The sequence below is a fragment of the Lycorma delicatula genome, chromosome 8 (assembly GCF_047948215.1).
Source record: "Lycorma delicatula isolate Av1 chromosome 8, ASM4794821v1, whole genome shotgun sequence".
In the NCBI taxonomy this organism is placed as follows: Eukaryota; Metazoa; Arthropoda; class Insecta; order Hemiptera; family Fulgoridae; genus Lycorma; species Lycorma delicatula.
In genome coordinates, this window is record NC_134462.1 from 34,262,578 (window position 1) to 34,281,064 (window position 18,487).

At 30.0% G+C, this 18,487-nt stretch overlaps 1 protein-coding gene across 1 annotated transcript in view; it reads right to left on the reverse strand.

Annotated features, from left to right (window-relative positions):
- Positions 1-14,988, reverse strand: part of LOC142329197 (neural-cadherin-like) — a 238,817-nt gene extending 223,829 nt beyond the window's left edge. The window contains exons 1-2 of the mRNA XM_075373595.1: positions 14,970-14,988; positions 13,916-14,022 (exon numbers count right to left, since the gene is read on the reverse strand). Coding sequence (XP_075229710.1) covers positions 13,916-14,022; positions 14,970-14,988 — 126 coding nt within the window. The remainder of the gene's footprint in view (positions 1-13,915; positions 14,023-14,969) is intronic.
- Positions 14,989-18,487: the final 3,499 nt, after the last annotated feature.

The window sequence follows — 18,487 nt, forward strand, 5'->3', positions numbered from 1 at the left end:
ACGTTTAAGGTCAAATCCAAGATCAGCATGAGGTGTCCGTCACCAATCCTAGTAACATTTGTTTAGGTAATGTTTTTGTATTGTGCGTATTTTCGAGAAAATCGCTTGGGGCGATTAAAATGAAACGTCCTGGAAAAAGGTCCAAGATCATATTGTGACCACATATTTCAAAGTAAAATTTTCTGATTTTTTGGTGTGGTCAAAAATAGGTCATTCCATTTGGAAAACTTGTTTTAAAATTGAAATAAACATCCTGTTTTAAATATATATTATATATTTAATTTTATTTTTTTTTAATATAATCTTTTAGTTCTTATTCTATTAAATTTATACGTATAACTTAATAAAAGGTTTCCCATAATAACCTTTTGATTCATCCTAATGTTTTCTGAACTCCAGCTGATGGGTTAAATACGGCATAATGGAATTTTAAAATTTTATTTTGAGAAAAGGGTAAAATATTTTATAGTGGCCTGCGCCATCTGACTTTTTTATTTTTAATAAAGCCACTGTAAGTCGGAAAAAAATAAAATTTGTGGTTTTATTTTGCATGGTACGAAAAGTTAAAACACGTAAAATGTATCAATTAATGAATATTATTAGTGAAAGTAGCTTTTATATAGTGAAAAGTGCATAACAAAGTAATATTATTGCTTATCATGTTAGTGTGTATGGATTTTTAGTGAAAAAAAAGTCACGAATTTTCATAAGAAGCTATACAGTTACTGTGAATAATGTTTGTGGTTTTCTGGTGGTTTTTTTCCATTTGTTTTCTGGTGGAGATTCACTCGACTCCCATACAAGTGTCTTTATGCAGTTAAAATAAAATAAAAACATTAGTTAAAAAATGTTTTTCTTTTATTTATCTGAAAAAAAAGAATTTTAACAATCTTATTCTTATGTTTGTTTTCACCACCTAGTTTTCCACTCCTGCCGGGTCTGTCTGTCTGTCACTCTCTCTTTCTCTCTCTCTCTCTCTCTCTCTCTCTCTATATATATATATATATATATATATGTGTGTGTGTGTGTGTGTGTGTGTGTGTGTGTGTGTGTGTGTGTGTGTGTGAGCGCACGCGTGTAGCAGGTGCAATCGCAGTTATCGGCTTGCCAGGCCGGAACTTAGTTGCAGAGGTAGTTAATGTAACTATAAATGTACCGGTAAATATGTAGTCTTGAACAAACTCTGGTCGACCCCTACTGAGACATGTGATTTCTACGGTTACTATGATGATATGATTACTACGGTGGTTGATATTAATTAAAATTAATACCAACCACCTAAGCACACCGCCCCGGTATCCACAATCTACAAGGTCTGCTCAGAAAATAACCGAACATTTTTAATTACGCGCTAACATAGATATTTGGTGACGTGTGATTGGCAGCATTGTGTTCCATATAACCGCCCCTGAAACCACATGTTCTTGGATTGTTGATATCTCGTTTGGTTTTTGTTTTATTGTTATTTGAGTGTTAGTAGCAATTTTTGTAATGTGTGATTTTCGAGAGCAAAGATATAATGTAACAATTTGTGTGAAACTGAAGAAAACTTTCACAGACATTTTTCAACTTTTAAAACAAACTTACGGAGATGATTCTCTGGGTCGTACTCAATGTTATGGTTTTTACGATTTAAAAGTAGTCGTCAGTCAATTAAAGATGACCCTCAACCAGGAAAGCCTTTAACTGATCACACACACGTTCAGAAAAATCAACGATCTGGTGCGTTCAAATCACCGATTGTCTGTCAGAGAACTTGCAGAAGAGGTTTGCATCTCTATTGGATCATGCCGTGACATTGAAAAATTGAACATGCATCGAGTTGCAGCAATCTTTGTTTCTTGTTTGATGACCGACCAGAAAAAACAACGTGTGAACACGGCAACTTCTTCAACAAGCCGATGATGATGAAATGATGAAATATTCATGCAAAGCATCATAATGGGAGACGAGCATCATAATGAGTTTACAGCTATAACATCGAGAGAAAAGTTCAATCATCACGATGGATTGGCAATGAATTTCCCCAAGAAAGCACGTCAGCGTCGATAGAATGTCAAACTAAAGGTCTCTGTTTTTTCGATTTTAATTGAATTGTGTTTTTTGAATTCTTACCTTCCGTACGTACTATCAAGGCATTTTCAACGGTTACGTAAAAAAATCCGCAAAAAAAGGCCGGAGTTGTGGCGAGACAACTTTTGGTTCCTTCACTAAGACAATGCGTCCGCACACTCAGCTTTGTCAATTCGTAATTTTAGTGGAAACCCAGGATCGTAATTTTAGGTTACCATTCCGGGAGCCAGGATTCGGTCTTATGCCAATGCCTCTAACGGGGACACCCCGAGTGGAGTATGAAGGATCCCCGTCAGGACTCGGTCTTTTTCGCACGGGAATGGAGATAAAGTTTAATAATTTGTAGGTTTCTATATTTATAAAACTTGGATTTCAATGTAAATAATGATTGATGAAAACCGGAAACAAGTATAGTAGATGCGTTTCCTACGATCTGTCATTGGAACTACAAGAAGGGACAGAATATATAATGAATATCTGTAACAAACATATGATATTTACAATTTTCATTAAGAATATTTCAGCACAGGATAAACTGATTACATTACATAAATAGAGTTCCTTTATGAGAAACTTTCTTACATTTTTCTTGTTAAGTTTAAACTAGTTATATTGTTAGTTTTAAGTCAAAACTGACAATTATTCTCTCGAACCATAAAATTGGTAAAGAATAAAACAGTGATATAAAATACACTCATAGGAAATTCGTAATTAAAATAAAAAATAAAAATAAATAATCTTCTTTGGTTTAGTTTTGAAAAATGTCTAATTTTATGAATAGAATCTCTCACATATTAATCAAAAAACAAAAATTATGGGTATTCGAAGTTCTTAGTTTGACTTCTAATCGATGTATCAAAACTTCAGAACTATATTTTTACGGCCTGTCATGAACAGAGGCGGTAGCTTGGTTTTCTGCTACACGGAAGGAATCTTGGATTCAATAAGGATGTGGTAAAGCTAAACTGATTTATCGTAAGAGCTAATAACGTCATTGGTTCATAAAACGTAAAAATGCACAATATTAAAAAGACGTTATTTTGGTTTTCGCAGTCGGATAAGGTAACACACATACCATTACTATTTTCAATAAGTTGGGCCAATTCGTATATTGTATTAACAAATCTATTTTTTTTTTCTGAAGAACGATTAATTTATTATGTGTATGGCCAATCATCAGCCTAAAAGTTTTAACTCAAATGGTTTTTGTTGTCCTTTTTAAACAATTTATAATCTAAAATAGCTCTTTAAAAAGTGAATTACAGAAAAATCGATTTTTTTGTTTTTGTTTATTTTTTACAACCCGTATTTGGGAAATCTCTGCAAATTGATGCTAACAGTTACCAGTTATTGTGATGAAATGATAATACGAACAAATATTCAAATAATTAAATTTTATTTTTTTTAAAAACAAAATGTGTTTTTATAATAAAAACCGACAAGCAAATCATACTTTTTTTTTAACTTTGTGGGACGTTTGTTTTAAACATTGCAGTAGTTAAATAAATTTAAAAAAAAACGTAAATCCATTTACTTTTTTTTTTAAATTAAAAAAGTTAAAATTTATCGTCAAAATTTTAACACATGAGAAAATGAAAATAAAACAAAACAAAGTGATTTTATCCAATATAGCAGAAATTACATATTATATCATAAATTTCCGATACTCCTAATGAATTAATTAATTTTAAGTAAATAATAAAGGGTAATATTAAGAATTCATTGGAAAATATTACGCATTAAAAAGAAAAAATGAAATTAGCAGCTTTAATAATGAATTCTTATTGTATAATATTTTATAGCGAAGCATTGCAATTTAAATTTTAATTGAAATCCACCTATTTATTCAACAACAATCATTAATTTACATTTATTTAAACATGTTTTTATTTATTTTTAATTTGTTAATGTGTATGTTTCTCCTTGAGTGGAAATAAGTGTTTATAATTCATTGTTTCCCATTGTTTAAAAAGTCAAATTAAATAATTGTTTAAAAACTATCTGTCATGCACTTTCTTATGACTATATTACATGTCGCATACAAAGTAGAATTGGCACTACTGAAATTTATTTCGCTGAGAGTAATTATGCACATTTCATAGCTAATTCCTTCTATTGACTCTTAATTCATATCGAAAACCTAAGATATACTGTCAAATGTAGAGTTGAATGTCATCTGCATTGCAGCCGGTTTGCAACAGAAATATTTGACGATTAAGAATGCAACCAGAACATTTTATTCAGCAGCCTACTTTGTAATTGTCTCAGAGGATGCTTTTGGTATCAGGTCACACACAATTATTACAGTTCTGGTTCTTAAATGTATATATATATACATTTTTATACGTTGTATATTTATATATATACAACGACAAATATTTTATTTTATAACTCTAAGCCACACAACAATATATATATATATATATATTTATACAGGTACATTAAGAATTTCTTCCGGGACTTTCATATTCTAATCGTGAAAATAATGGAAAATAATAAACACAGGTCCTAAAATGCTTCGTTTGCGAGTCACGGCTAGTGAAAAAATTCACTCGGATTTCAGCTACCCCGGTGAAATGAGGTCGTATTGAAATTTTTAGAACGTTTATTAAAAAAACAAAATAATGATTTCTTATCTGTTTTAACCCAAAAAATCGAGTAAATTAGGTTTCTGAACCGTATCTACAGTAGTTTTTGAGAACTCTTAGGTGAAAACCAATAAACTGAGGTAAAAAATTGTGATTTTTATGTTTGTCCTACAATAACTTTATTATATGGTAATAAATACATAATAAAACTTTTAAGCGAAACTTGTAGATAATTTAATTCTTAACAAAATGACGTAAGGTAAGTTGAATAAAACAAAGAAAAGTTATAAATATTCGAATTTTATTTAGAAAGCGTATAATGCTATTATATTTGTCAGAAAAGTACTTACTTATTTAACGTAAACAAAAACCAAATTCTTTTTTGGTGATGCGAAAAATTTGTAAAAACTACAATTATGTTAAAAATTGCTGTTAAAATATTTAAAAAAAAAACAGAAATTACAGAGCAATTATAAAATAAAAATAAATAAATAAAAATTACTTAGATAACAACGTTTTTAGCCTTTTGTTGTCTTTTGACAGAAATACAATAAATTATATGAAAAATTATTGTTTAAAAATTGTCAATAAAATAACAACAGTTGATCAACAGTACGCAATACTGTATTAGTGTTTAAATCATTTTTTAAGTTGCATTAAGTATATCGGATACTATGAACTGCGCTCCGTTAGCGAAGGTTTTCTCTGAATTTTAGTTTAAACGTGATAAGTTTGCCGCTGAAGTAATGACGTAAATATTTTCAACAGAATACTGCGCAGATATGAGGAAAATATCCTTCACAATAAAAACAATAAAGTTCAGACAATTTACAAAAGCGAGGATAGTTTTTACAATTTTTAATTTTTAACTGTGTATAATGATCGTCCAAAGATTTAGTTCAAAGAAAGAACTTATTAAGGTATTAAGAGTCCCAAAATTTTAATATAATACAATTTTCGGATATACAATATTATTTCTAAAATGTTTAACCTTATCTCGAAAACGTTGGATCAAAATATTATTATAGCTTTGGCCTGATTTTTTACCGCAACGGATAAGATGGCATGTCGGCATATTCTTGTTTTTTTACAACAAATAATTACTCAAATATAAAAAGTTTTAAACTATCCAAAAAAAAGCAAGGAGGTTGAAATATGAATCTGATGTTAAAGCATCAATTTTCAAGATTGAAACTCGAACTACCTGTATTTAATATTAATATGTACACGATATAGAAACCTTTTAAAAAAACCAGGATTCTATAGAACCAGACTTAGTTTCAAAAATTTTATATTTTTTGATACTTTGTTTTTTAAGTCGGGATTGTTATTAAAAATGTTGTATGAAGTAGCTTTTGGGCAAGGGATCCAAATTTTTTTATTAAGAATTTTGATTTTTTGAACAGTTATACTATATTTAATATATAACTTGGATTATAAAAACGTCATTCGATCAAATAAATCAAATCTTAAACCGAATATTTTGATTTCACAATTTTAATCTAAATTTTATATAAGAAAGTCATTACTAATTAAATAACTTTTGGATTATTCAAAATTAAAAATCTGTTAAGTAGAAATCCGGGAAAGATATGCAACCCTTTTCTGGGGTAATTAAAAAAAATTAAATAAAATACATGATAAATATTTAAAAAAAAAGATATATTTAATTTATTTTTGATGTTAATATTTATAACCTGATGATGTGGTTTTGAAATTACTAAATATATTGTTTTTAAATTTTACAAAAAAAAAGTAATTACTATTTTCACTTACTACATGTTTAATTAACTTACTACTGTTAAACTTAAAAGTTTTATAATGGTCTCGCTTTTTAATATTGCGTATACATTTTCTAATTTGCTTCTTTGCACACACACACACACACACAACTAAATACCAGTAGAGATGGAAATCATAGCAATACAACTTTATGTGTTTTTTTATTTACGTGGGTTTTAAGACAAGTTAGTAATGTACTAAAAGTGCATAATACAGTAACGCTATAAGATAAAAGTTTGTTGGTTTAATGTAACTTTTTTCTTTCAACTAAGGATTTTAATAGTTTTAATAGTAGTTTGAATATTATAATAAAAAATAAAGTTATAACAACTCTAAAAAGATAGTTAAAATGTCAGTTACGTATGTTTATGAAAATAACTAAGTTAGTTTTAAGTATAATATGTATTTTATTAAAATATTTCACCTAGTAGTTGGGAAATTTTCTTTTCTGATATCTGCATGCTAATGAGAGAATGTTATAACTATTTAATTAAAATTTTATGTACATTTTTAAAATATATTTTTCAGTAATTTCGCAGGTCAGTGACTTTTTCTCATTATATAACTTTACAGGATGTACGTAGATTGATTCATAAAGTTTTACCGCTACTTATCATATCATTAAGTATCATTTGAAGCAAAAAAAGTTTATATAAAACATATTTAAAAATTAAATCCACTTTATAAAGATGTAAGCTGATAGATGTGAGTATCATGTTTAGTGTTATTAATAAAATTTTACTTTCCCGTTTATTGCGATATATGCTGATACAGCAGCTATAGCTGTGTATAGATAGGTAAAAAAAAATCTAAACTAATCAGTATTTTAAGATTTGTGCCTTAAGGAGGAATTAAAATAAAATTAAAACAAAAAAAAAAAGCTGATAACACAGTTATAGGACTTTCACATCATACGGCTAAAGCCGTATTCCGGCTTTTTCTACATCTGTGGATTATTTTTGATGCATGGTTTACACTTCATTCATATTTATACATATCTCTTCTGAAGTAATACCTTACGGTGGTTCCGGCGGCTAAAAAGAAAAAAAGAAAGATAGGCTTACAAACACACAGACACACACACACACACACACACACACACACACACACACACACACACACACACACACACACACAACTAAATTTAAAATATTTTCATTTTATTTAAATATATTATTTTTTTGATTATTTAATTCAACGATTATAACTAAAGCGCGCTCGCATACCGTATTTAATTCGCGCGGGTGTGACGGTACTAGCGGGGACAGTCGGTACTAACTAAACTAATGTAATACATAGAACAAACTTCGCTTATACGGTCGGCAGATGAAGTAGACGCGAATCTTAACGCACCAGGTACCGAGTCAACCGGGCGATCGAGTGCGAGGCACAGCAAGACCGAGTTACTTTTTTACAGTTTAAATATTATTCATTTATTTAATTCTACCGCTCACTTGTGACGGTACAACATAGCACCACTGAAATATAGAAATACTGGTATGGGCACTAGCGTTAGAAATCCGTGCCAACAAAGATAGCTGATTTACAGGTATACCTCTCTTTGTCTACAGTCCGTTCAAAAGGTTTGTGACGATCTCTCTCATCACAAATCACAAGTTATCATTCATAATTCAAGTTATTGTAGAAAGTTTTTATAAAAACATTTATATGATACAATGATTAACTCAACATTTATTTAATATTCATAAGCATTGAAATTTTTCTATTAATTAAATAGAATTATGAGATTTTATCACTTAATATTAACTACAATTAAATTTTATGGAATCACTTTCTGAAGGGACGGTACGTTAGGTACAATGCGCATGCGCTTAACTGTGCGACAATGAAAACTATACCTCTAAATCTATCGGTCTCACGTTCGTTTACCGCTCACGTTGGACATAGGCAGTGCCCATTCCTGTATTTGTATATTTCAGTGCACAGCACACGATAACAACAGCTGTACATCACTGCTACTAACCTTTTAAATATTAACTAAATTAAATAAAATAAATAATTAATATTTTAAATGTAAAAAATAATTAGGCTGGCAACCCTATGGAATTAAAAATTTCTCGGGCCAAGAGGTCGAGGGAAAAGGGAATTCCCCTCAGTAATAAAGAAAAAAATTCAAAATAACGAACTGCAACATTAGCACTCCTTGTAATGACAGGGGTAATGTAATTAACGCGGTAATTAACGCGGTATGCCACTAGTTAGAGCATTTTTTGAGATGGGGGTGCGATTTGTAAACATTTTCTTTGCAAACATTGTTATTTTTTATTTGTATACAAAAGTGTCTAAGAAAAATATGACCTTAATTAAGCGAGATTTCGATATATTAAGGTTGCCTTTGATCTGCAGCCTCATCCACTTGATATTTTAAGTTGAAAATTTAATGGCATCAATGCCCCAAATGTGGAAGTAATCTGAACAAGTTCGTTCAAAATCGGTCTAGTAAATCTGGAGATATAAGTTGATTTAGAAGCCAACATGGAACACACATACGAACATTAAATAGCTGGAAAATTTTCATCCGGTTTTTTGAGTTCCTTAGATTAGAAGCCAGAACGTCAAGATCCGGTGAAAACCGTATTTGCCCAAAATGGACTGATTACAATACTTTCCCTTCTACAGCTACAGCTCTGCTATATCGCTATCTAAACGGGAAATTTATAGATGTAAATACATTTTAAATAATCTGCAATAAAAATGTTTATTCCAATGTTAGAAAACCCCAAAAAATTATTTTTGTCAGATAAACGTATCACGTTGTCAGATAGGTACGTTTGTGCGTATTTATGTAGTAGGGATATTGGCCTAAAAACTTTGAACCCTGCTTACCGATTTTCTTCATACTTTGTAAACTACCTTCAGGGAGAAAGTAATCGGTCGGTTGGTTCTCGCGTGATTTATATATATAGCACGAATAACAGCGATCTGGTAGATCAAAAGTGTACTTGATACGTTCAAAAGTTAGCATTCAACCTGCTAACAAATATTCCGTTTGAATTTTGAAAATCGGACGGTTGTTTCCAGGATATTATAAGAATACCCCATTGTACCTCCCAAAACAGTCCCCCAGAGGCACCCCGCTTGTTACTAATTGATGATGATCGGTTTAGCCTCCCACGAGATGCTCGCATATCTTACCGCTCTAGCTTCTCACGCAGTCCCCACGGGAAGCCCGTTATTGTTTAACAGAAATTTATATGATATTATTTTATTTAACATAAATTTAATTATATTATTTTTGTACTATTATTCATTCGATTTGTTAGGATTATTCAGTTCAGACCAAGCTCACACAGTGATAAAGACTCACAGTTCACAGTTCAATAATTCAATTCATTGAAGTTTGTGCTTCAACCGGCAATTCTCCACTATAATATAATTTTTATTCGAGATGAAATATTTTTAAAAACCTTCTCAGTTATTCCAAAAAACAATGGTAAAAATTTGGTTAATTGACCAAATAAGTTTTTTGTTAATCCCGAACAATGAAAAACTCTTTTCCTCTTTGTGTGCGTTCGCGCCCGTGCACACGTGTTATAATTGCATATGAATATTTCTATGTATTGTTTTATCCTTAACTAAAAGATGTATATAAATTTAGTAAATAAAGATATTTGTAACTTTGTAATTATAATTTATAGACACGACCAAAAAACAACCACAAAAATTATTAATAAAATATAAAATAAAATTGTAAAAGGTGAAGGGTTGAATTTAAAGAAAAAAAAACAAATTAATATTGAAGTACCGATTTTCTAAAAATAATTTAAAAAATCGTCAGTATCTATCTACGTAATAATCCTAATGATTCGTGATAGGATTAAATATAATGTTATAAAAAACTGAGGGTGGTTAATTAGTGGCTTGCATAAAATAGTGTACCCATCAAGTCGATATAAGATTTTCTGAACTGAATATTTAAAACGGGGAAAAACGTAAAAAAATAAATTAAAAAGTACTCAAAGGGTTGAGGATAACGAAAAAAAAATAAGATCAATACATGATGTTTACTGGAATTAAGTTTTCAAATAATTTTTCCATCAGGTTTTTATTCTGATATAGATTGGCTGTTACTTTTTTTGTTATTGATATATCATAAAACAAACCAATATTAGGTTTTTAAATATTCATCAGAATTTCGAACAATTATTACTGAAAAAAGTCAAAAAAATTCTTTTGACAGTTTTGTACGTTAAATAAAATATGATCCTTAAAATAATTTGATCTTCCTTTTAACTTAATCGTTTTTCTCGTTAGTTTATATTTATTTATATTTTTAATTTCTAAAAAGTTGTATCTAAATTCTTTATACTTTATTTTAGTTATTAAATTTTTACTTACAGGTTTTATGATCGATAGACAAAATAAATAAAAAAAGCGTTTAATGAAGAAAATTTATAAAAAAAAATGTATATCATTGAGATGATAAAATAAGAAATGAAGACATCTAAAGTAGAAAGAAATGAAAAGTCAAACAGGAATTCAAAGAAATATCTAAGAAAAATCATGGACCAGAACTATTTTTGAAATATTTTCATTTTAAAAATATTGTAATATAAGAAGTCGGTAGCCAATGATAAGAATATATCTAAGATGTCATGAAAGGTGCTGAGTTGAAAAAATTACATGAAACTGAGAGAAAACAGGGAAGTATAAAAATGTAGAGATCCGCGGTACCGAATAATCGTAAGTTTTAAGATGGAAAAGCGCGGAAAAGAAATCAATAAAACGAAGTTTTAACTCCTGAGAGAAATTCATTTTTAAATTATTTTTTAATAACAATTTTTTCAAAGAATTAAATTTTATGTAGAAGAAATGAACGTAGTTCATCTTTCATTTTCAACTGAAAGTGTCGTAAAGTACAGTAACTATTTTTAGTTGGGAAGTTAATTATGAGAACAGCTCCATTTTCCAAAAATGTAAATTTATCTTTGTTTAATGGCCACATTTCGCTTTACCTAACCTTTCAAAAAAGGAAATAACATATATCAATAATCATTTTCCAGATGCGTGGTCACTGAAAAATTGTGAAAATAATAAAATGTTACTGTTATTAAATAATTTGTTATACATGCCATTTTTATCCGTATAGGAGTATTAATTTTTAACACATATAAGTGCCACTAAAAATTTGATAATCTTCCATCTATGTGGGATAATAATTAAATTTTAATTTTTAATGTTTAATAATAGGACATTTGAAAAGTAGAATTACATAAATTAAATAGTATTCTTATTGACAGTTTGGCTGACATTTGCACGATTTATGTATTTAAATCAAACAGAAGGACCTGATTTAACTGAAAACCCCGAGTTTGAACTAGACTTTTCGTAGAGGTACGGACAGGAAACTGGAGTCGCTGGATAGAGTAAGAGGTAGATGAGAGGTACCAGTCACATCAAACTAAAAATATACCAAGCGAGCTCTACAGGTTTCCAAACCCTGACAAGAATTCAGCTTTAGCTATAATCATCATAGTATCCCAGATGAGTAGGCATAAGAATAAATATAAGCGTTAAACATTGGGATAGAAGATTATTCCAATGAGATAAATTCTGATCTATCTAGGAATTTTGGGAGGGATGTGAGTTATAAGCATTATGTGCTTACCCTGCAAAATTGGAAGATTTGGTTAAAAGCAATATATTGTTAATAAATAATTTTTAATAAATGATTTTTGGTTCAATTACAGACTGGTTCGCTGTTTTCTATGGTAATTATTCGCCATTTCCCATCATTATATTTGATATATGAAAGAATCAACTGCTCTATAATCATTTAAAAGCCATCAAGCCATTATAATGAGTATAGCAGACGAAAGCCTTCAGGGAGCTGGGAGGCCGGTCACTCGCGGTTGAACTACTAAAAGTTTTGACCCAAAAACATTTGTGGAGACTCTTGATTTTAGCGAGGTGCGTGTTAAGACTACCGTTGCAAAGGATGGGACCGCAAGACTGGTTGAGCTCGTGTCTAGCTGTGTGGTATGAAAATGTAGCTTCTTTAGCAGATCACTGTTATTGTTATTCCCATCACTGGCTTTAAAAAAAAAATCTTTTATGTTTGCTGAAGCAGTAGAATTATTAGCACTCCTACGTTTAACTGTTTTCACGTGGTCTTCAATATTACCCTTTCCTTTATGTGCAACAGAAAATTCTCCAATAGATAGTGTGCAATAAACATGTTCATTGTTACTGTCATTATACAATTTCAAAAATTTGTATTCCTGTTGCAGTTTAACATTAAACACACATTTTCTTTTGCCCATTGCTAAACAATGAGATAAAAAACGAATAGAAATAAAATGATCAAAAACGTGTAGATGAGTTACTTCACACGCGAAAATATCATAAACACATTGCCCCTGTTGTGTTGCCAAACATCTAAGTAAAATGTTGTGGCGAGACCGGTAGCCACGCCTCCGTCAAACTCGACGTCGCGCTTGCTCCAAGGTCGGCTGAGAGATGCACGACCGTAAGAGAATGTTTAAAAACGCGATGTCGAGCATATAGGTCTAACATTTAAAAAAATCCCCGCCAGTTATATAATTTTCAAACCCCGAACATTTTTGCAACCCCGGACAGCACTAAAAAACTAGGACCGGGATAATCCCGGACGTATGGTAAGCCTTGTTTACATGTCAAACGGCAAGAACAACGGATCTGATCTTTCTAGAAATTTCTTTGGAGAAAGAGTAATATCGATTAACTTATGACCAGCTAGATCACCTGATCTTTTTCCTGCAGATTTTTTCCTCTAGGGATATCTAAATTCACAAAAATAATCCACACGCCATTGAAGAACTGAAAGCCAACTTGACAAAGAATTACGAAAAACTGGAAGATTTACACTTTGAGAGGTTACGCGGAATATGAAAAATAGACTAAAGGCTTGCATTGATGAAAACAGTGGACACTTTCAACATTGTTATAAAAAATTTGATCCCAATATTGATTTTTCACAAACGATTGTAATAGTTATAATTAATGGCATTCAATGTAGCACATTATTTTTCTTTAAATTGGGTTGCATTTTTGGATTGCGTTTTAAAACAAACACTTTGTATTATATTGAATATTTTATAATTTTCACTGAAAATGGTAATCCTATATAAGAAAAATAATAGCGAGAGTAAATAATCAGTTAACTACTGCGTTTCATACATATTCATAAAGGTTTACTTTCCATTCAGCGTACAACATATTACCAACTTGTTTCTTAATACAAAACTACTTTTAAAATATAATTGGTCCATTAATATCAAAATAACTTTTAAAGTACAGCTAAGTGCTTTTAACAAAGCACTAAAACAAATTTTACTGTAATAATTTAATAAGCACAAAATTACCGTATAAATATAAATAATTAATGGTTAAAACTGCTAGGTGAGAAATCCGTATATCCACTTAACATTAAAATAATCAATAAAGTAATAAAGTAGTTTGTTGTTACTGACCAAACTTCTTGCTTCGTAATCCAAAGGTGCTGTTAGGTATAGTGCACCAGTAGTTGAATTAACAGCAAAGACATTACCAATATTTCCCTCCGATATAGTAAAACGCCCTGGAAGAAATAATAGATGTTATAAATATATTTACATAAGTTAATGATCATTAAATTATTCTTATAATGTGTAAAATGTATTTTTTTTTTTAATGAGATGTGAGGACATCAACTGCTATGATCATTTAGCCCGAATAGAAATATGTAGCGTATGAAAAATTATATGCCTGACCGAGATTCGAACCCAGGACCTCCGTGTGTGAGGCGAAGACGCTACCCCTCGCCTCATGGTGGCCGCTGAAAAATGTATTAATATTATTATTATTATGTGCGTGTGAGAATATGTATAAGAAAACTTCTAATGTTTTTTTTAATCCATTAGAAAGAAAACTCCATTAATGTTTAGATCAGAGACATCTAGATAGACAACGCTATCCCCGCTAAACTACATAAATACTAAGGACTCAATATCCATAACATGGATCAAGTGCTGAAATGAAAATCTAAAATACCTTTAGAAAGAAAATATCAACGACTATGGAAATGAGTTTTATTAGAAAACAACCGTTTATCTACCGAAAGACAATGGAATAAAGCTGACGACAAATTTGTTATACTTTGCTGACAGGTTGTCTGTTCTTATATAGTGGAAATATAATGATACATGAAAAACTAAAAAAGGTTTTAAAAGATTTAAAAAAAAAATCGATATTTTTAAAGTTTGATGGCTTCCCCACCACCATATTAGCTCTAAAGTAGTTTTGTTCCTTCACTTGCACTACTACTATGCCTAGGAAGACATGAAAAAAAAAAAAATTCTCTTAAAAATGTGCAATAAATAAAAAAGAGAGCTTTTTCGAGTTTTTGGATAGGGAAAATGTTGGAGTAAATCATTATTTAAATGGTAAGATAAAGCAAACATGCATGCATGCACTGAGGATTATATAAATTGGGATTATCTCTGCAAACTTTTGAGAAAATTAATCGAAAAAACTATCCACCCCCACCCACTGGAGACTCCAACATTTTACCAAACAATCACCCTATATACACTAGTCTGTAACTTCATTAAAATCGGTTTATCCAGTCAGAAGTTATTAAGCGTCAAACATGTCAACACATGAACGTATGTTAACACGTAACATTACCAGCACACTTCGTTTTGTATTTTCGGGTCCTGGGCATGAAACGTCGAGAAATGAAAAAAAAAACTCTTAGCACGCGCTCACTGATTACCATACTTTCCTTCTTGCAGCATAACTAGAAGAGAACAAAGCTATGAATAATAAAAAAATATACAAGCCAGCTTCATATAAACATAATCTATAAATATTAAAAAAAAAAAAATTAAATCGTTGAAAAAATTCGGAATTTACCCAGAGTCGTTCGGAAAGCTCTCAGCCTAACGTAGAGGTGGAAGAGTACGTAAAAATGACTAATATTTTTCAAGTTTGATCCTCCTGCAAAGTTCCAAACGCTAATTTGTGACGTTTAGTTGCTTATTTGTGGCCATCGAGTAAGGGAAACAAGTTTTGAAATTTTCAGAAAATTTATAAAATCGATGTTCGAGCTGTTAAAAAGAACTTTGTTTTAAAAAATTAAACCCCTATCGATAAAAAAAAAGTAAGATTCCATTTCAAAGCATGCCTTCCCTTAGTTTTTTCACTGTAAAAATGTAGGCTGCTGAATCTAAACGTGGTTTTACATCCATTCAAGGTTACGAACGTTCGGGACATCCAAAAACTGTTACGATTGATTAAATTGCCACAAAAATCCACAATTCCTTATTAAAAGTTCGCAGGCTGAAGATCCACAAGCTTGCTGTCATTCCGATCATCTTGACAAGCCGTTTCCCTTACATTTCACATAAAGTTTTGGGTATGAAAAAGGAATCCGTTCAATCAATTCCTCGTTTGTTAACAGTCGACCAAAAATACATTCAACAGAAAATTTTTTTAAAGTGTTTAGTCTTATTTAAACGGGATAGCTCTGAGTTTCTTTGACGTTACATAATAGTAAATGAATCATAGAATCACCGTTACACACCATACATCAAACAGTGGATGGGAGAAGGTGAAAGTGCAAAAATTAAGCCGGAAAAGTTCCATTTGTAGAAAAAAAACATGGCAATAAATTTTTAGGATTCTCGAAGTTTGGTGCTCATAGATTATAAGAAAAAAATGCTGGGCTATCACCGAAGAGCATTACGATTCATTTGTGAACAGATTGAAGGATGCTATTTAGAGTAAACATCTGCCTATGGCAAAAAAAAACTGATGTTTCATCACGATAATCCAAAAATTTCTCGGGTTGTTGCTGCAAAACTCCATGACCTACTTATTGTAGTGCTTTCTCATGGGCTGTATTCACCGAATTTATCTTCCAATGATTCTTTTACTAAATCTCAAGAAATGGTTTTCTGGAAAAAGATTTTCTTTCGCTTTACCAATATTTTAATTTAATTTATCATGACATGTAATAATCAATTTTTATCTCCTTGTACAAAGTAAAGGAAGTATTGTGATCGCGAAAAATTCTTCAGACTTATATTGTGATCGCGAAAAAGTCTTCAGACTTCATCTCCTTCTTTTGGCTATTTTACATCGTTGGACGAAGTAAGGGAAGTATTGTGATCGCGAAACATTTCGGTTTTCATATTTCAACAGAAATAACCATTTTGACCATCCCTGAATCCATTTTGACTAGTTTCGGCGTGACGTCTGTACGTACGTATGTATGTTATTCGTATGTATCTCGCATAACTCAAAAACGATTAGCCGTAGAATGTTGAAATTTTGGATTTAGCACTGCTGTAACATCTAGTTATGCTCCTATCTTTTTTATTGCAATCGAAATTAAAATAATAATTTTAATCAATAAACTAGTTGGATCTTAAAGAGAAAGCACATCGATTCGAATCAGACTTCATCTCCTTTTATTTTTTTTAACTTTTTTTATTTATTTTTTTTAACTTTTATTTTTTTAAATTTAAATATATTGATTTTATAATTATCTTGTGATTGTAAAAAACGTTTTACGATAAATAATAATTCAAATATAATAAAAAAAATGAAAAAGTTATTAGTGAAATAATTTTTTTTTTTTTAAATGTGTAAATGTAATTTAATAGGCATTATTACAAGTGTGTATATGGTATATGATTTGGTAACACATCTGATTATTAAATAAAACAATAATTATAATTGAAAATTATAATTTAGAATTGTATTATTTTTTTGATTTTCTAGTTTAATTTAATCTACATTAAAGTTAACTACAGAGTGACTGTAGTCACTCTGTATTAATATTAGTCACTCAATATTAATACTCCTCTGATATTCTCCCTAAGTCGGAGTTGATCAACATTTTCATTTATTTGTATTTTGTTGCCAATCATTTAATCGCTCTTTGGTTTGATATAATTCTTGTTATCTTAATTTGTGTACACATTCTCTAGTTTTCAAATTTTCTTTCTCTTTAATTCATCATCCTCTCTTAATCTTTTTATTCTTTACTTGGTTTTAACGTTTTCTTCCTCTTTATATTTATCATCTTCACTTTATTTTTTATTCTTCCCTTGTTCTTAACATTTTTTTTCGTTTCATATTCATCTTCTTGCCGTTTTTTGAGATACATTTCTTCATGTTATCTTTGTTTTTCCTGTACGATTGTTTCTTTTTCATTTTTAATTATTCACCAAATAAGCCAATAATAAAAACTTAATATTTTACACCGTTACGTCGTAATTATTATTTATAATTAGTATACAGGAGTTTACGAAAAACAGAATAAATTATTATTAATTTTTGTTTCTACGACACACCAGAAATCTAAAACTTTCGTTAATCAGCTACTCACGAAGATACGAATAATACTGATCTAGTAATACGAGTAATAAAGGGACTTATACTTTATCGTAGTATTTCATGTAAGATTGTTGAATAATTAATTGTATAAATATTTGACGTTATTAAAAACTAATATTTCAGCCATTGTGTAACTATCCACTTTAGTAAAGAACTGGAGGATCGTATCTCACTTTCAAATGAAATAAGTTTAAATAAAGTCCAGCAAAAAGTATGTATACGGGTATGTAGTTTAATAGGCGTACAAGGAAGTCATGTTGTGTCCACATCAGATTTTAAAATGTAATATATTACATAATATACAGGTATATCTGTATAATAACATATATCTGGTAATATATTACCAGACTCATTAATCAATCCATAAATTCAAAAAGATTTTGTTTTTTATTTGGTATTACATTTGCTACTTCGGTATATTCAATGATGATTTTGAATAAATAATTATTAATTATATTAAATCTATTACAATAAACTAGACATGTATTTAAAAATTCACTTATAGGTTTGAAAAAATTCTGTATTACAGGCATAGTTATAATGATTTATAACATTTATTCTCCAATTTGTTTTTTTCAAATTATTAAGCAGTTATTTTTATTTAGATTAATGAAATAGATAAATCGTTTTGATACGTATTTCATGAAAATCGGTGCCGT